Source organism: Solea senegalensis, linkage group LG12 (assembly GCF_019176455.1).
Source record: "Solea senegalensis isolate Sse05_10M linkage group LG12, IFAPA_SoseM_1, whole genome shotgun sequence".
Lineage (NCBI taxonomy): Eukaryota > Metazoa > Chordata > Actinopteri > Pleuronectiformes > Soleidae > Solea > Solea senegalensis.
The window spans coordinates 16,728,637-16,749,488 of NC_058032.1; the positions used below are offsets into that span (position 1 = coordinate 16,728,637).

The 20,852-nt window shown below is 43.3% G+C and overlaps 1 protein-coding gene across 1 annotated transcript in view; it reads right to left on the reverse strand.

Annotated features, from left to right (window-relative positions):
* efnb1 (ephrin-B1) overlaps positions 1-20,852 on the reverse strand; it is a 58,459-nt gene that overhangs the window by 15,245 nt on the left and 22,362 nt on the right. The window contains exon 2 of the mRNA XM_044040048.1: positions 19,030-19,307. Within this exon, the coding sequence (XP_043895983.1) occupies positions 19,030-19,307 (278 nt within the window). The remainder of the gene's footprint in view (positions 1-19,029; positions 19,308-20,852) is intronic.

The window sequence follows — 20,852 nt, forward strand, 5'->3', positions numbered from 1 at the left end:
GTGGGGATGGATACAGTCCATGTGACAGACAGAGAGCAGGTTGTTTAATGAGAAAGTGGATGAGAGGTGACATTCATTGGCTACCTTTCACACACCACCCCCCCATTCTCCCCCCATTCTCCCCAGCATTCAGACTTCCACTTAGACGAGCCAAGCAGGCAGCAGGTACTCACAGTAACAACCCGTAATAATGTCTACATAAAGAAAAGAAAAATCTAAAATGAGCTAAATATATAAACAGGCACAACCACAGTCTGATCACTCACACTAAGCATCAAGGAAAAACACAAACACAAAGAGCTGTTTCATCCGTTTCATTCAAAGGAGGAAGCTAAACACAAGCATTCAAGTAAGTGGGTCTGTATCAAACAGGGCGTCACAGCAGAAATGGATTTTTATCATACCTGCAATATTCCTCTCTCTCCGTTTTTGTTTGCATTAGTGAACCATGAGTCAACAAAGGTAGAAGGAGAGAGGATAGCCTATTTGACCAAAATATCACTCTTGAATGAGCACAGGGAGGGTGAGATTAGGTTTATGGGGCTGAATCCAGCTTGATAACCCTTCCCAGCAGATCTGGCATGCATGCAAGTATGCATGTGCACACTCACATGCAAAAACATACAAAGTGAGGTTGACAGACTGGAATAATACGAAGGGATCTAGATGTTTGCACTTTGAACCTTTTCTAATCCCAAGTATTAGGGCATGGCTAAAGCCTGATTATGGCAGAATGAAATAGATCTAAATAGATGTCCCAGCCCTTCAGTCTTCCATTTCTTTGTCCCTGAAATAGAAATGGAAATCAGTAATCAACCTCCAACCCCTTCACTCGCTGTCTCGCCCCATCGCCTCCTCCACAGGTTTGGCATCGGCAAAGAAAATACATTCAGACTTATCATCTCAGATGAATTGGGGGCACTGAGCTCGGCCAATATTTTCTTTTCTTCTATCTTCACAATAATCAAAGTTGACAGAGAATATTAAATAGTCATATCTTTGACACCGGTGCTGCATGTTTTTCATGCCATTTTGTGAATACAATATTTAATTTAGCTTAGAATAAGCACGGTTTTGAATAATGCACAAGGACACAGCTAATTCACGAATCTTCCTCTTCAATTTTTAGCCATTTAGTTTTTGAAATGTATCACCATGGATCACCTCTCACATCTCTGCATGCTGCCTGTTACCAGAGGCTGCTATGCTGCTGGTAGCCGCATTAAGCCAGGTTTCCACCAAGCGGTACAGTGCAGTTAAGCTCACCACAGTGAGGTTTCGATCGGTACACCCTGATCTGACTTGTGTTTCCACTGCGGGGTGTGTGGGCTGGATACATAAATTACGAAGCTATTTACATAATGTGCGTCGGCTGCATAAATAGCGTGACGACACAGTGCGGCTCGCCAATAAATCCCACGAATAAGAAGAATGTGACACAGTAAACAAAGCGCAACGTCGAGCATTTTGTGTTGTTTCTTTTTGGTACATAGCTGTTTATCACAACAAGACAAGCTTGAGAGAACGCTACAGGCTTTACGGCAAAAGTTTGCTGTTGTACATTATGGATGATTCTCTGTCGACCAGTCAACACACTGCAGGGTGTCTAGCTCCACCTTGTAGGAGCTGCTCTTCCAAAGGTTGGACAGTATGATTTGGTTATTTTGGTAAAGCCCCTCAACGTTTGACAAACACAAATCATTGTGTCATGTACCAAACTAAAATCCAACTGTACTGCTTCATAGAAATGGGGCTTTAGTGTCAAGGTTTAAGGTGGTAAGCAGCTCAGTGCACACAACTGTTGCTCAGCTCACAGCTTCAGGATACAGCCAGAGGGGGAGCTCCTCTCCTGTGCCCTGATTAGACTGCTGCTCTCTCTCTCTCACACTCACACACACACACACACACACTGAGGCAGAACGCATAGAGCATACCCGGCTGTACACACATACAGATACATCCACATTTGAACCGGCTGTGGAAAAAAAAAAACATACATGTAAGCACTCGGTCCAACAGAATGGAACACACACTGACATGCACGCACACACAATTTCATATTCACACACACACACACACACACACACACACACACGTTGGCTGCCTTTATAGCCAGAAGATCAGGCAGGACTTAAGAGCTCCTCCGGCACCAAAATTACAGGGTGCCTCTAAATCCTCCCAGCAGAGAGCACTATGGGATAGAATGGGGTGGGGTGAGGAGGGTTGGGTGGTGCTGCAGAAGGGTGAGTGAGGGAGGTAAAGTGGCGACGTGTGTGTGGGGGGGGGGTTGAGGTGTTTAGAGGGTGAATGGAAAGAGGAGTGCTGGACAGGAGTGGAAGCAAGAGATTCCCTTTTTTTTTTTTTTAAGACACGAGAGTGTGCGAGCCAGAGAGGAGTGAGACCTGATCTGTCCTTGCGTGCATATGCTGGTGAGGGAATATGGAAGGAGGTGATGAAGTGAGGAGTTGAGAGGAACAGGAGGAGGAGAGCTCAGTTTGGAAAAAAAATAAGAAGTGGGAGGTGATCTCTCTCTATGGAGCAGAGGAAGCATATATGTGAGCGTGTGAGTGTGTGTGTGTGACTGCCAACTTGCTTCCCTCTCACTCACACTCACCATTTCCACCATGTGCAGTATGGTCCCGGTGCAACAGTGTGCATTTAATAAAAATGTAATTTTTATTATCATTATTATTATAGACTTTATAAAAAACCGAAGAGAAGGTCTGTAGCGCAACATAAAAAAATAGATGTTAACAGTTAATCCATAATACATATACAGCCACTTTAGTCTGTGCAAAAGTCATTGCAGTGTCTTAAGAAGAATAGCAGCTTAAAACTGTGTGTGTGTGTATGGGTGTGGGTTGCCATGTCTGTTTATTTGTCAGTCATAACAATCCCTTAATTACAGAGCTAAACGTTGAGCATTATAGACTTCTATATAGCCAGCACCACCGGTGCTTCAAAGATACTTATGACAGCTTTTAACCTTTGTAGAGGACCTGTCAGCGGCTCCCAAAGTGTCTCTGTGTGTTTCTGTGTCTCCATACACATTCCACAGCCTGCAAAATCACAGACCTTCTGCATCATTTAGCTGCAGGTGTATGTGTGTGTGTGTGTGTCACCTCCCCAGTGGATCTAGCAGGGGCAGAGCTTATGTACTGCTGCACTTTCCACTCCCCATTTCCCAACTCAGCATGTTGCAAAACCCTGGGATCCCATACACAGCACAAAACTTGCTGGAGTACGCCCCCCTACACACACACACACACACACACACACACACACACATAGAAGTCCTGGATGTACAAGTACGAAGAAACAAACAAGACAAGATGTGCACATGAAAAATTGTTCACATGCACACTCACGCCCATACGAGTGCACATGCGGCTGTGTGCAGGCCGTCTGCCGGATCAGTAGGAGATAAAGGATGCAGAATAACAGGAAGGACCTTGGGGAGCAGAGCAAGTCATCTGTCTCAAACATGAACAGACTGAGCACACTCCAACATGACAGATGCAGACAGACGAGAGTCCATCTCATCCTAAACCTTTCTGCTGCACTCATAGCCCTTTCCCCTGCCCTCCACACACACACACACATACACATTTGAACACACCAAATAAAGGAGGTCTCTGTTTAAAATGTGCATGCGTGCTCCTTCGCCAAAACCCACATGATCTGACAGGTGTGCACCAGGGGGGAGTGCAGGATTCTGAACATGGTCAACTGGCACAGTAAAATAAAGTAACCTGGGAAGGAGGTACTTTATAATACTATAAGCTTCTGCATATAGTACTGACTTTATGAGACACGGGGGCAGCAGCCAAAATATCCAATATTAATTTCATAACCACACTGACTGTAAAATAAAAACCTGCCACAGCTCTGCTGTTCCCAAAATGGAACATTTTTTTTTAGGTATTAGTGTTTTCAGCTTTACCAGCTATTTTACAGCCATAATGTATTCTGTTGTGTAGAGAAGTTGCCAGTAGCCCACACAACCCTCCCTAATGACAGAGTAGCTAATTGGCTGTAATGGCTCTTTTCACCGATATCACTGAGCTGAGCAGCAGTCGCAGAAAACCTTAGCAATTTTACACAAATCATGTGCAGGGTGGAAAAAAACAGCCGGTTGAAGTGGCCCACACACTTTTTTTGTTCCCTCTGACCGGCAGCTGCACACATCTAAAAGCACAGATTGAATGAAAGACAAAGGGGGGAAAATAGAACCTTTCAGGTTGCAACTGTTATTTTCCTTTGTTTGTGTAATCATTCCCCCCCCATTACATGATTATTTTTAAAAACTGGCACAGCCCTACTGGGCACACACACATTAGCACCCTTGAATACACAACACTAACAGGTGAACAAACATGCCCTGAGAGCCACACCACACACACACACACCACACACACAGTTGCCTGCGAACTCCCCTCTCAGACAGCCAGCGCATCATTTGACTAATAGCTGCTGAAATGTTGCGTGTTCAGAGAAATGAGCAGAGAGGAAACTGGGTCAGAGAGAAAAAAAAAGCCACTTCACCTTCCTATTGGTCCGAGCTAAAGGTTAGAAGAGATTCAACACATGCTGAAGCACACACACACTCTCTCAAACACTGAGAAGCTAAAAGGTTAATATTGTTCATGTGGGAGTTGCTGAGTTATTGTGTGTGTGTCAGTACATTTCCATGACATTAAAAAAAAACAATTGTCTTAGTCCGACAAAAAACAGACTTTAAAAATCTATTTATTCCAACTGAAATTGCACTAAATCAAATTTGTCAAAGTCATACTAACACACCCAGATAATGTGATTGGGAGTCAGGCTCAGTCGGACCAGAGTTGGACTAAAGCTGGCCTGGGAGCTCTGCACATGAGCCACGGAAATAATAGAAGCCAGTTCCCAGAAGAATGAGACAACAGCAGCAAAAAAAAAAACATGTCGAAATTCGGGACAGTGACATTTATTGGACTGATAAGGAAACCAATTTTATGCTCTATAAGCTTTAAAAAAATGTATGTTATTAAGTCCGTGGACGGAGGGAAGACTCGGCATGGTGCTCGACATGCTAACAACTGGAGACGGCCTAATGTGAAAGGAGCATTTCGCCCCCGTGTGGAGCAGACGCAGACACAAATCAATTCCCCACTAGTGCTTGGACAAGGACAGTCGTCCAACTGAACATTGTAGTCCCTCTACAACCGTAACTCCACTTAACTGTGTATGGAAATGTAATGTGTGTGTGTGAGCGTGTGTGTGCCGGTCACAGTGAGTACACAGAGTTTTACCCTTATTAAAGACAGAGGAGAGCCACACATTAGTGTTTCATTAATCCAATCACATGCCCATTGTTTATTTTTTACCACAGGAAATAGTGGGCGAGACGCCAACACTCGAGGACCAACAAGTCCATTAATCCACATCAACAATCGGTCAACATGACATCTACTACTCCAGCTCCCCCTCAGTACTTCCCCGTCGAGCCTCTTTTCTTATGAAGAGCTGCTGTTAAACTGACTGATCACTTCCTGCGGCAACTACAAATTAAAAACCACTCACCTTAGGAATTTCTATTGGTTACACCTCGAGTTGAAATCAATCTAGGAGGTTCTAGACCAAGAAAATGGGTATTTAATCTAATTTCCTATTATAAGGGACAAAAAGCTTACATGAGAGGAACTGTCCTGAAATTACCCCCGAAATAATTGCAAATATTTCTCTATCATATACTAAAGATGAGTGGGAATCACTGTTTTATGAAAAGGACTTATATATGTGTGTGTGTGTATTGAGCTTGATGGTCTGGATAATATTAGTCTGAGTTTTGGACATTATGCGTACATTATTGGACATTATGCATAGCAGAGAGCCAACTTAAATTATTTCCAAACGTTTTGGCTTGCCTCCCCTTCAAATGAAGCTAAGTCTACTTTTGACCTCTCATCTCAAATTATGGGAGATATTTCTGTTTCATTTTAAGAGGCATAGTGAGGTCAAATGACCCATTATTAATAAGAAAAATAGCAGAGAAAAGTAATGGGGGGAAAAAGCAACAGTTATGTAAAAGACGTGTATCTTCTCTAATCCTTCTCTGAACCTAATCTTTTTCTTGACCACACGTTTTGAGTCCCAGTTGTTGGAATCAAATATGTAAAGATGCAATTTTATGCACTTTTTAAAATTGGAAACAAATTTTGCACCCAATTCATAACTAAACACAGTGCTCTGGATTCCAACAGAGTGCAAGGAAACTTAAAATTATAGGTTGTCAAAAGAGAAAACAGAGCATAGTGCTCCATTTATCCCGTTATTGTGTCCATAAAAAAATCTTTGTATCAAGCTGAAATCCCAGTAGTTTTCCTCAAAAACAGCCAGTGTTATCCATATTAGTGGGTGATATTTGTGTTGTCAGGTTACACATGTGTAATTATTTGACAGATGCTCACAGAAGATCTCTTGGTGATCTTGTTGCTCAGCGAGAGGCTTACTGACGCTTTCCTCTTACTTCATTTGTGCTGATAATTACACGAGGTGAACCATGGTTCACTCTCTAAACCCCAGCAGATGATAAAACTGATCCTCTCTGTCCCTTCGCTGGCCTCTGTGGCCATCTACAAAGGTGATGTGGGACTGTGAACTCCGCGGAGGAGTCGCCCTGCTCGATCTCAACGTCCACAGGCCACAAATCAGCCTGTGCAGCCTGATAAAAGAAGCACTGGGATGGATCGGAATGCAGTGGGAGATAGTGGTGGCATGTCAAAGGCCGTGAGGCTCCGAAAATCAAGATGGACTAAAGAGCTAAACTGTGAACTAACTCCCCACTGAGGGAAACCGGAGCCAAAGCCATAGCACAGAAAATATCAGAGAGAGAACTTGCTGCTCGTGCTGGTGCATGTATAAAAAAATGTGTGTGTGTTTGTGGGTTTGACTAAATCTGTTTCGATGTCTTCGTGTGTGTGTGTGTGTGAGTGCGGCTCTTCTGTGTCTGTGTGGAGCTGCCGCACTGTGTCCATTTGTCTTCTGTAGAGAGAAGCTTCATTTTCACTGACCTTTTCAAACTGGCCTCCAGAAGAACATTATGACAACTGGGCCAACCCCGTGTTCCTCAGCACAATAACATACATCAAAGATGAGAACCGAAAATAACAAAACTCTTACCGCAGGCTCAGCACTTTCAATCTCAGATAGGCAATGCAAAACAAATCCAATGAGGTACAATGAGCTGCAGGGACGCTGCATGCGAGAAGAGACAAGGCTGAGATGGAAAATTATATTCAGGCTAATGAAACTTTCCTCAGGTCAGAGGAAAACAAAAAATGGAAAGATTTGAGACTACGGCTAACTCATTTTGACATGTGGATTATTTTTTTGGAATAACTTATTCATCGTTGCATCTACAAGATGCCAGAAAACAATGACAAATGGAAAGAAAGTGATGTTTCCAAACCTTTCTGCATCAGTACACATCCTACATATTCAATATACAATGCTATTAAACAAAGCAAAGCAGCAAATGTTCACATTTGAGAAGCTGCTCGGTATTTAAGATTTTTTTTCTTGGTAAGTTCCTCGAATGATTACATTACAGCGCCGCAGAGATAACACAGCAGACCGGCAGTAAAGACAGAGAAAGAGAGAGCGAGTGAAAGAGAGAGGGAGATGTCAGAGACAGAGTAAGGGACAGTACAGAGACTGTACTTGTTACAGAGGAGAGAGTCGATGTCAGGCCATCTGTTGTCCACAAAAACAAATTCTGCAAGAGACAGAACAAAGACAAAGATCGAGAGCAAGCGAGAGAGAACAGTGCACAGGTGTGTGTGTGTCCCTGTGTCCGTCCGTCTGTGTGTGCACCTAAAACCCTGGAGGGATTTTCTTGTACCTGCTAACACAGAGGTGACTGAACAAAGCTGACAAAGCTGCAACAAACATGGGACCCAAGTCAGCGCATCTCTAATAAACAGACACACACTGACACACAGAGACAGAGTCTATATAATATATAATAGATAGAGGATTTGATGAAGCTGATGTGTAAAGTGCCAGAGCTTCGAGCGCAGCCTCAAACCACAGCGAAGGCTTCTCCAGCTCTGAGGCCCGGGCTGCAACACAAGAAGCAGGAAGAGAGACACATTTTTCCTCCCTGCCCCTGTTATTCGCCAAAACCCCAATCAGAGAGCACAGCAGACCACAGAGAAAATGCTGCTGATTACATCCTAATACACACAAAGCCAGCAGCTGACGCACATACACAAACATGCACACACACACACACACACACACACACTGATTACATCCTCTCTGCTGCGCCGCTATCCTCATCCCTGGTATCAGTTACACGGTAAAGCCACGCTGATCGAGGATCAGTGTGTTTTGGTGCAGGGCGGTGAAAAGAGTTTTGGAGCTTAACCTTCAGCCCGAGAGCGGGAGAGAGACCGAGGTTCCGGAGCCCCGTGCCCCCAGCACAAATAAACAGCCACAACACAAAAAAGGTCTGGCAGACCAGAAACAATTTCCTGAAGGATCTGTCACTGTGCACGAAGAGAGGAGGCAAAGGGGAGGAGGGGGAGATCTAAGGAGGAGAGAAAATAGGTGGAATGGCAAAGGCGGAGAGAGAGAGAACGATTAAGTTGCAGGACAAAGAAGGAGAGGAGGGGGACATAAAGAGCGAGAGGGAAATTGGACTTGTGGGTTTGCAAAGGGAGGTAAAATTGTTCCATTGCTGTTGATGAAATCATCAGCTCTCAGTGAGAGGCAGCAGAGCCTGAGCTCAAAAACAACACATATATCTGTGAAGTCCTGAGGTGTCAGTCAGCATCCATCCATCATGGTGCAAGTGCACAAACTCTGACAGTGCACACCTTCATACCCATGGGACTGCTGACTGAAGCTGCAGTCCTCTTTAATGTGCATTACCAGATGCACAATGCACACTGCCACTTCTGTAAATGCAAGCAAATCTTAGCAGAGACGAGCATGGACATGCATGAACACATTATGTTTTTTGTGCATCTATTTGCATGCTACTGCACGCTTATAAGCGTAGATATATATATATATATATATATATATATATATATATATATATATATATATATATATATATATATATTTAAATTTGCTTATGTGGCTTTGTGCTTATTTATGCCTGTGTAGTTGTGTACACACACACATTCAGGAACGCACGCACGCACACACACACACACGCCTCCTGTGTGTTTGTCTGCTCCTGTTACCGTGTTTGTGCGACTGTGGTCATGCTGGAATGGAACATGGACATTTTGCCACCGAGCTGAATTCACAGAAACGGGCTTGGTCCTGGCCTGGTGTGCAGTATTTAGACTCTGTATTTATGCGTTGGACAACCACAGCAATCTCTATCACCGCCTTGTGATTCATGTTTGTTTGCTTTTGCTCGGCACTGATTCGATTCCATCAAGAAGCTCCTTTTTCTCTCCTGCTCCCCCGAAACGCTCTCCGCAGAAATGTTCACGCCATCCCCAGTCAGGGTTTCATCAGCCACCCCTCATCGTAGCTGACCAAGCATGCAGTGGTTTCCATAGCGAGGATGCGACATTAAAACTAACAACCTCTATAATTATACATCCATATTTCTCCAATGAGTTTGTGTAAACAAGCCCGGGCTCCAGCTCGGGGAGGCGGACTTCTTGGCAGACCTAAGCTGAGGGTGCCACTGAATGGTTGTTGGAAAACAAAGCCATTTCAGAGTGTGCCTTGGAAAAGAGAAACCACTGTTCTTGGGATGGTGGAGAGGGAGAGCGAGCTCCGTCTGACAGACAGAGAGCTGTGATTTGAGCTTAGCTATTGGCCGGAGAAGAAAGACACTGAGGATATGTGTTGTTGGCAAAGCAGAGGGCAAACAACCTCAGACATCTCAAATGGAAAGAGAAATATGTATTTCTCAAGTGTTTTTGATTATGGGCTGTCATTGTTTTATCCTGTGCTTATGTTTTTTTTTTTTTGACAATGATACAACACTGTCCGATACAATTTCCCTCACGGACGGTATTCATCTTTTTGTGTCCTTCAATTACTTTTCCTCGTCACTGTGAACTCTACTCCAAACATGCATCTCCCCAGCAATCTTAGGATGTCTCCTCTCCTTTTGCTTCGAGCTATTTTAGGGATGCAGAACCACAGAGACATTTTCTGCATAGCAGATGGAATTAAAGAAAAACCAAGAAGCTACTTTTAACAATTGAGAATCGCTCAAGGAGAAGAAGAAGAAGAAGAAGAAGAAGAAGAGGAAAAAAGTCATTCAGCAAATGAGTTTGCATTAGTTGAGAGGAGGAGAACAAAAACAAAAATCAACAGTGTTGTTGTTTCGCAGAGTTGGCTCTGTGGTCTCCCGCGGTCTGTGTGCTGAGAGGACAAGATATCGGTTAACAAAAGGGACTTGAACGCAGACTTGCCACAGCACCTACACACACACACACACACACACACACACACATAAACAACTTCCAAATGTCGGAGCAGGAAAACAGAAGTACAACGGGATGTTTAGAGGAGTAGGAGCAAGGGATGACATACAAGACAGAGAGAGAGGGAGTGAGTGGCCCTCTGCACGCGGTATAAAATATTCTAATAAGATAAGTGTGGAGCGTAGCCGAGGAAGGATGAGTGTCTGCGTTTGGAGATGCACAGAGCGGACTAATTGTGATGAATACATGAATATATCAGCCTCATCTATCAGCAATGGGTTGAGCTGTAACCAGTGGTTACCATTCATTTGTACAGTCACGTGAAGAGCCCTCCCTCTCAAGGAAAATCCTCATGTCCCTCCTGCTCCTGCCCCCCCACCCCCACCCCCACTCTAAACAAACTCCTCTGTAATAAACGAAAGGCAATAACCAGCCACAATAACGCTGTGCCTGCTAACCCTCTCCGAATGAAATATCCAGAGGAGAAGCAGCAGAGGCACCCTGAATAGATTTGCAAAGCAAGCACAAAGTCATATATTACAATGGCACTCTAATAAACACTTGGCTATAGTCACTCACAGAGGGGGGTTAAATCTCCTTATCTTGGACCATGCTGCTTCACTGGTGCTAACCTGTCCTGTTAGCAGGGTTTACCTTGAAAATGAAATCCGTTAAGACTTCCTGATTAGCTGCTTAAAAGTCAACCGCCTCAAAACAAATCTAAGCAAAACAGGAACAAAATGATTGATACCACAGCACTGACAAAGGTAATGTTTAACTTTAACAGTCAACTCAGGAACCCTGGAATATGGACTAATAAAAAATGATTGCAAGTTCTGAGCATTTATATTCTCTTTTGTGTGTGTGTGTGTGTGTGTGTGTGTGTGTGATATAAAAGCAAAGCATTTTGAAAAGGAATAGAAATGTTGGCAACACAATAAATCATTATTTTAGTGTTTTCGTTAATGCCTGTCCTTTGTTCTCCTGATGACAAACACATGGGGAAGTCCATAATTGATGTCTCTTGCTTGTAATTAAAACATTTCAGTGAGATTTTTACAGATGGAGGTTACCATATGAGAACAGTTGTCATCCCTCAACAACAACGGTAAAAAAAAATCATTTAATTGCAAGTTGGAAGCACCTGATTTATTAGCATGTCTATAATGTGACAGTCGAAATGCCTTTGTCTTTTTCAAACGTGCCGCTGACAAATGCAACGGCCTTTTTTTCCCCAGAGCGGCCGTGGTTTTGATTGCAGGCCTTTTATGTTTATGCTAAAACATGACATTTAACACTGATCTGAACACTGCTATTGCTCTGGAATCAAGCCCTCGCTCATATTTACAGTGTACAAGCCTGCACTTATATGTATATGTGTGTTTGTGTGTTCTTGAGCTCTCTTGCATTATTACCATGAGTACCTGCGTGGGAGTGTGTGTGCACATACGCACATATGTAGGGCAGCGGAGGATCTTGTGATCTGCTGCAGCCGGGCCAGGGATTTCATACTTGACCTTCAACTCTCCCAAAGGCAAATAAGAAGACGCCGAAATATGTGTTGGGGGCCTATTACCCACTGAAGGAGGATTTGTTTGGCTGGAGAGGTGATCGATGTGAAGGAGGTGAGAGACAAAAAAAGCCATCGAGAAGAAGAGCCCACGCTCAAGGGTGTAGGTGTTAGTGATATGCAACTTATTAGGTCGTAACCTTAATCCTGTCGGGTGTGAGCACCACAGAAAGATCTTCCTCCCAGTGTCAAATGTCTTGTCTTTTTGTTTTTCATAGACCGGGTCAGCACCCAATGTTTAAAGTCAGGAGAATAAACAGAGCATTTCCATTGCCGACTCATCCATGAATAATAAAGTGCTTATCGGTCACTGTGTGTTCCCAAACTATAAAGTGATAGAAGTTGCAGTGGATTTGCCGGCTATGTCAACGAAACTTAGCAGCAAGAGTGAAAACACATTGGCTGGATGCTGTGAGCTGCCATTATACATTTCTCCAAGGCAATCATCTGAAGGTGAGATAGCGTGTGCCCGGCTGCAGCGTTATTCTGGTGAGGGAGCAGGCGTGTGTCAGAGTCCACGATGGTACACTGAGATGGAGAGTGACAGCTGTCAGGGAGGATCAGGCTTACCCTGGCCGCTACACAGGAAATCAAGGGAGTGAAGGAGTGCACGACGACAGGCGGCCTCTGTTTAGTGCCTCATGGCCTCAACCTCATATAGAACAGAGACTCACAGGCGTAGCTAACTACAGCAAACATCGCACCAAGCAGCCACAGTGCATTATTTTGACTTGGGACTTTTTTGCTTTGTTGGGGTCATATAAAGACAGTCTGTATATACAGTATGTGTACATGTGTGGCCATTCGCTTGTCCTCTCTTTCATCTTCTCTCCTCTGTTGATAATTTTCTCCATGATATATCCATGAAAATCACTTCTCTCCTGATGCTGAGCCCCTTGCTTCACAAACAGCTCATCCCATATCCTGTGTTTGGACAACGCAATGAAATACAACCAGGAGGGTATATATATGTATATATACAGTATGTATGTAAGTGTGTGAGTACAAAGGGGGTGTGTGGGGGGGGTGGTGGTGATGATGGACAGCGTGGTCTGGTGCTGGGTCTGGGGTTTAGATCAGAGCAGGATGGGTTATCATTACTGACCCCTTGCTGTGTTTCCGTGACCCCTTGCCCGTGAGTTTTGACCCTTAACCCCTTCCTCCCCATGATTCCTGTCAGAGTCCAGCCAGGACGGTCGGGACCAAGTGGACAGGATCCCCTGCTGTGACACCAAGGCCCGGGACACACACATAAACAAATACACACACAGACCATTTGTTGCTTGCTTTACCCCACACCCTTTGTTGCTTATTCTACCTCTTGGAAGGAGCAGAAGTACATGGGGGTGGGGGTGGGGGTGGGAGATGAGTGACAATCGGAGCCGTGGAGACATGAAAAAGGCCTGTCGGAAGATTCAGTGCAGGAATGTTCACTCCCTATGCATCTTCTTCTCGTCTCAAACAGCGTCTGCCACGTTTGACCGTTAATCAGGTCAGATAAGCTGGGTCTTTATAGGCCGAGGAGATTTACACTGCTGGCCGGCTGGATCGCATCGCCAACAGAGACGGTGGGATAACGCACTCACGTCTAGGTGGGGCTAAGCCGGTCTAATGGGGCTTCAGCGCACGTGCACATACACACAAACACACACATACATAGAGTAGGTCAGTATGTTAAAATCAGATTAAAAAAAAAGGGTGTTAGTCCAGCTAAAACTGGACCTTCAGAACACATCTAAACATGTATTTAGAATAATAAGACTGAATTTCTTGGAGTTGGACGAACACAAACAGATAATACAGCTGGGAGTCTAATTACTAATGCGTGTTTTGGTCGGACTCACGTTGGCCAAGGCACTCTGGAAATAATAGAAAAAGATGGTACAAGACAACAGCAAGGAAAACCAGGGGAAATCCAGGCCACAGCATTTTTTTTGAACTCATAAGGACACTGAGTTAATGCTCTGCCAGCTCAAAGAATTGAATATTTTAAAGACTCAGAATTGTCCGCAACATGCTGACAACTAGCTGTCAACGAAACCGGAAAACCTCTTAATACTAACAAAAAGGAAAGCTGTCAAATAAATGGCGTAGTCAAGCTTCAACTAGAGAGCTACAAGGTTGACTTGAACTACGAACGGAAACACACTGACTAAGGACTATGCTGGGGAAGTATGTTTAGCATTGGTGCTCTCTGGCCCTTACAAGAAAACACACACACACCCAGCAGCCACACACGGCCATTATCTAAATGATAGATGAAGTGTGTCGTGGTGTATGCACAGGCTGCAGTGGAATAAATAAAGCAAGCGCTTCCTGTTGCAAAGGACAACAGCATTAACATAATACCAAGACAAATACTGCATCCGATTACTGCTGACGCGGGAACGTTACAGTATATGAGCCTAATAATGATCCACCATCAGATGGGATCCTGCAGCCACGGGCTGCTTCCATCGCGGAGAATTTACAACTGGTTCCAGTTGTGAGTTCACAGTCACAGAAACAATATGCCGTGGGTGTTAAGTGTTACTAACGCGCATAACACATAAGACACACATCAGCAAGCATGTTGTTATACGGCGGAGACGCAAGAGTGTGTTATATAAAAGCAAATTCAGCCCAAAGTAAATTTGATGTTTCTGCTTTGGTTTTGGATCACGCCGTAGCAAAGATGCCGGCCCGCGCACACGCAACTGGAGTCAGTTAAAATATTTATGATGTAATCACGAGACAACCCCCTTTAACAGGCGGACAGGAGTCTGAGCAGACGCCGAAATTGCCCCAAGGTGTTTTCTACATACATATGGGTGTAATAATGCTCAGAATGTCCATGTGAGATTTTGCCACAGATGAGCCCCCACGTCCCCCACCCCCCGAAAACTGCTACTTGATAACATCACAAGCTTCATGCTCCCCTGCATTTTGCCTTTGCGGGTCAGCTCACAAATATTGATTGAGCTGCCACAGATCCAGAGGAAAAGCATGCATGAGATTTTAATTTGGAGCGGACGGTTCCATCGCAGGGAGATGATGTGGAGAAACTAAAACTGCACTGTGGTTTGTATTCATGTTAAGATTTGAGACATGCAACTTAATATCTTCATAAATATTATGTGAAGTTCAATGCATGTAAGCATTACATTTATATCCAGGGAAAAATGCAATGCATTGAAAGGTGGATTATGCCATTGTATATGTAACAGTAATATTATTAATAGTATTACATGGGAGTAAATTGTGACTGATCAGGGTTTTTTTCCCCTCTCCATGCCTGCAGCTTCTCTGCTGATTTTTTTTTTTTACTCTGCCAGCAGTTCTTAAAGAAAGGCTTGTTGTATTATTATTCAGACATTTCATCTCTACAATCTCTGATCATTTCATTGATTGAGAGCGGAATCAATTACAGATGCAGCAGAGCTCCCATGTGACAGATCAACCACAACACATGTTGTGATTTTAGAAAAGCGTTTCATGTTATTCCAAGAAAATGCAAGACTTTGGTTTTTGGTGCTTTCATGGGATTTGTTGACAGTTAAATAAAAACTCTAAAACATCATCCACTTTATCATTTGCTGTAAAATATACCAGTAGACTTAGTACAGTTAAAATGTTGGTAGGTAATTAATGGCTTCTAATGACAAAAAGCAGATCATGTACAGGATTATGCATCATTTACAATTGCCTCGTTTTTAAAAAATGATACAAAATGTACATTTTTCCATATATGTAAATAAATACATAAAAATACCGGAGAGAGTCTCTACATTTACATTTACACAGTAAGACTGTAAATGTTGTCTTGAATATGTCATTTCCTCTCTATTGTGATATACAGGAACTAAATATGCATGAGGTTTGTTGGAGGAAGCAGGTGACTCTTCAGAGCCATCACTGTGTGTGAGGGAGTTTTGTTCTTACTTAACATTTAAGCTTTTCAGGTGTTTATTTAACTGACTCCAACTAGCAGTGTTATTTTATTCAAATGACTTACAGTATATGTGGGTCTGCTGGCGTATGAGCAGATACAAGCTTCAGACTGTCTGCAAACGTATGACATATCTCCTAAATTAGATTGCAGTTTTGGTGAAACTCCTAGCAGGAAAGCCAGATCCTATCTCAGATGACTGCTGAAGACATGATAAATATCATCTTGGGAGGATAGTATAAGCACGCAGATGGAGTCCACCACTGCAGCTTGAACTCATGTCACAACCTGTCTGTAATGAAATAAGTGGAACATTAAAGCTACATCTTCTGCTCTGTTTCCCTTTAAAGTCTTGTGTTTTGTATCTGAAGCGGAAGATTCTTTTACGAGGAGGACGTCAAACCTCCTCTGATTCTGGTAAGACAAGAATCCACGAAAAAAAATACTTCCAATTGTTTATTTTTATTATGTTGATTTTAATATCTAAATATGCCAAAACGAAAAGTCACATTTAATTTCTTGCTTCAGGATTGGGCATCAACAAAATGAAGGATGATGACTTTGAAGCCCAAAGGTCTTTCAAGTCCCCAGACTCCCTGTCTCCTATTTTTCAGTGAGTCACATTTGACACACATGTATTGGCAGTTGAAAACTGGCGGTTTAATATCTCAGTGATATTCTCAAAGGCTTCAAAATGACTTGTATTGAATATAATCTTCAGCCCAAACAAAGAACCAGAGGGAGAACCAACGGGACACACTCGGCTCTAAAGTGTTTTTTCCCATTGTCCTGCAGGGCTTCTGCATGCTTCCCACTCACCCGTCTTCAACATGTTGGGTGTTTACGATGGACACTTCCAATGCTTTCAGCACTGTGGAATGTAAGGCTAACCTCTCCCATTTCATATGGGATGATGTGGTCCCGTCTATCCTAACAGAGGTCATACAGATGTAACCACACGATATCCTGGGGAAAATAAATTAAATAAACAGTTTGGCACCAGCGCTGCAGAGAAGGACTGTTGACGGCACATTCAGACAGATTTGTAGGATGTTTCGTCCCCAGAGCCCCACACCACCTGAGGAGAAGACAACTTCCAGTGTTAAGAGGAAGGTCCTGTTCAGTCCTGGTATTCACATCCGTCTTTAGTGAGCCGATCGCAAGTAGATAAATAAAGAAATTAATTTAAAATGCATCCTGGATGCGTATCCTGTGATCACATATGATCAGATCTGGCTTGCCAACTCATTTCACAGATGAGTCCAACGACTGTACAGAGCGTGTTTTTATGTGTGTCCGCATGTGTGTGAGTGACAAAGAGAGAGAGGGGAAAGAGACAAGCGGGAACCCTAGTGGTTCTAAGGTCTAGTTGCGCTGAAAAAAGTTTGAAGTATACAAAATAAAAGAGATCATGTGATGATGCGTGCTAATATTGTGGTGATTAGTGTAAAAAAAAACCTCTAAAACTACCCCCGGTAAAACAATGTCAGCTGAGGAGGTGGTCTCTAATCCGTCCTGAGGATGGATTGCGTTCATGTAGTTGAGGAATGTGGAGACATTTGTCCTCAAACCACCTCCAAATTCAGACCAGGGAGCGCGGCAGTGGAAAACCAAGCCCAGATAAGGTCCCAAAAATCCCCCTGTGAACCAAACTCTGCTGAGATTGCCCAAGCTTCTCCGTTACCCCCTGCTGAAGCTGCAACCATCTGTTTCAATGGATCAGGACACGGAGGATGACAATGAAAGTCAAGCCTTGAAGAGCACTCAGAATCCAGTGGAGCACTAAACTCTGCTGTGGTCCCACTGACACCACTCATGATACTAACTTCAAGGACACGGAGGACAGAAATGAAAGTCAGAGCCAGGAGAGGAACAAAAAGTCGACCAGACAAACAGACTCTATAGTGTTTGAAGCTTCACCAGCTGCTTTTTGCCCTCCTCTTGAACCTGTAGTTTCTGTTGTTGATCACTCAGATGTCATGACAGAGAAGAAGAGAAAATAAAGCTTCCTTTCACCGGATCCTTAAAACACTGTGCAGTTGCACAGAAAATGTAATTATCCTAACATAATTAAAAAAGTACATTCCCAATAAATCATAAAGTAAATGTGGTTGTGTGTGTGTCGAATTGTTAATTTGTTCCACTGTTTACGTGTAAACAGTGTTTTGGAATGTGGAAAGTGACTATTAATAAATAAGAAACTGGCATTAACCGGTAATGCAAAATAACCACTTTCTAAATGCACTTTTAGACAAAGCCTCATTTTAAACATCTGAGATATCCAGGCGATTACAAGATACTTACATTTTAATAGATGTTAATTACAGAGAAAAGCAGAATTAAGTACACATTTAATTCTTGACTACAATAATATGTTTTCATTATTCGTTCATCATTGAAAAAAGGTCCTTTCATAATTTAATTTTGCCCTGCCTCATTGCAAGTTTAACATTTTTGTATATCTACCTGACCTGCTGTAACCCACTTAAAAGGTTCACTCACAACTAACGCATGCCAAATCCCCTGTCTTTATTTCTTTTTTCCTAAAATACAACAAAATACACTGTCATTTTTTTTCTCAAAGCTTCTATAAAATTACAATAACCTGCTGACTTTTATGAATATTGTAATTATGGAATTTTATTATCATTGCTGCTGCTGTATTAAATGTTAATGCTGGTTTATAAATAATGACGAGTGCAGCACAGCTGTAATTTGACTAATATTTGGCTCTGAAAAAAGAGGTCTAATGTAAATTTTAAACATACTTAAAGGATGGGTTTTTCCAAAAATGAAATAAATAAAAAAATTGAGCATGGAGGGATTAAGTATATGTATTCAGTGTGGGACCTGCACTGCCGGAGAAACCACCGAATACCACTTCTCTATAACCAAGGCACGTCCTGTCATAAGCCACTTGTTGCTATGGAAATACAGTTTTACTTGGAAACTCCCAGGTGTGACTGTGTGTAACTGAGTGTGAAGCAGAGATTATTGTTCAAATCTCTGAGTCAGGCCTCTGTGATTAAATGAAGGTTAAAAGCCTGTAAATATGAACAATAAATCATCTTGTCGGACAAACTTACAGGTGATGTAGTAGTTTACGTTCCTCTTGAACTCCAGGCCCATGTAGTTGGGGCTGAACTCCTGGAATTTGATGGTGAACTTGATGTCCTTTTCGGGCTTGTTGCAGTTGACCAGGACATTTGGATCGAGGACTGTACTGCAGCTCTCCGCCTGCTCCCTCTTTACCAGGTACAGCTTGTAGAACTCATAGTCTCTGCCCTGGTCTGCTTTGGGACAGATGATGTCCAACTTGTCCCCAATGTCTGGGTAGATCACCAGGCCTTTTCCGACCAGAAACCTGAGGAACAAGGAAAACATGACAGAGCATAAATAGCACATCATAAAAGGAGTCTGGAAAAGCAGGCACATAATTCAACAATAGTTTACACTGTCTAAATACTTTGAGCTTCGGGAGTTATGGGTTTAGATTTGTCTGGAATGGGCTTTTAGCGGAGTGTAGTTAATTTGGCCTCACAAAAATCACTACATGTAGCAGCCTGACATTGTTCAGTGTTACTCAACAGTGCGGCACACAAATCCTCTAAAGTTCTGGATGTGAATCAAAGCATACCAAAAGTTTACAAGGGGGGCAAACAAGGTGGCCAAACACAAAATGGCGGCCACAGAAATGGCTGCAGATAGGATTACGTCCTAAGAATGCTGCAGATTGTTTTTTCATATATCTGGAGCTCCACATAAGACCAGTGCCTCAACTTAATATCTGCACTGCCGCTACTTCAGAGGTGGGCAGGGGTCAGTCAGGAGGTTAAGGCTTCCGGGTTCATCTTCCCTCTGCCCATGTTCATCCATTGGAGGATTAAGATAATCCATGTGGCCTTACTGTACCTCTCCACCTCGCTCTCTGCTGTCAACTCAATCAGATCAGCTTTTGTTCTCTTTTATTCACTAAAGGTGGGGAACAGGAGGAGACCGACCCAGTGTGCGTGTGTAAGTGTGTGTGAAGAGAGGGGGCGGGAGCGCACTGAGTACTCACACTGTGTTTGGGCAGTGGTGTGTATGTTTATGCAGGTCTGCATGTGTGTGTGTGTGTGTGTGTGTGTGTGTGTGTGCGAGTCGGTCAGCAAAAGAGGCTGAGGTTGCGGTCTGATGGGGTGTGGGGGGTGGAGTGGTGGGCAGACGGGCTGAATCATTGTTCTGGACTTGTTGAGGCTTAAAATGTCAACATGGTTCAGCTCTGCTGTCCCAGTTAGCCAAGCATTAACCCAGACAGCCGGGCTGACCACGGGTGTGTTTATGTGTGTGTGTGTGTGTGTGTGTGTGTGTGTTTTGGTCAGACACAGTGAGCACAGCAGCAACGCTATCTGCTAGATCTGCCCATGGCAGCGGATTTAAGCAGGATTTAGCAGCACACGATACATTTGTTGTTCTTTCTGATCCCTCACATTTTAACAAGACATCAGGGGCAGGGTCCATTTCTGTCCTTCTCTGTCTCCGCCTTCTCTTTTCTAATCTCACCTTATCTTCAGCCCCTCATTTCATCATCACACACATCATTTTACCACTAAATTACTCACTCTTCAGAGTGGCTAGGGGACGGGGAGATTGTGATGGCTCCCGAAGAAGAATGATAGTGTGAGCGTACAGGAGGAGGCTCATGATCACCGTCCCTTGTTCTCTGATGTAAAATCCTGGCAAGTGGCCAGGAGAAGAAAAACAACATTGTTTCCAAAGTCCAATTTTCTGAAGAAATAACCCCCCCAACCCCCCATGAAAATAAACATGATTGGATTAGGGCCATATATAAATGATTTGATTCACAAAAGAGATAAATGCAAAATAAAATGTGCAAAGCGGTCACAATCCTGTCCACCGCTCCCTCCGT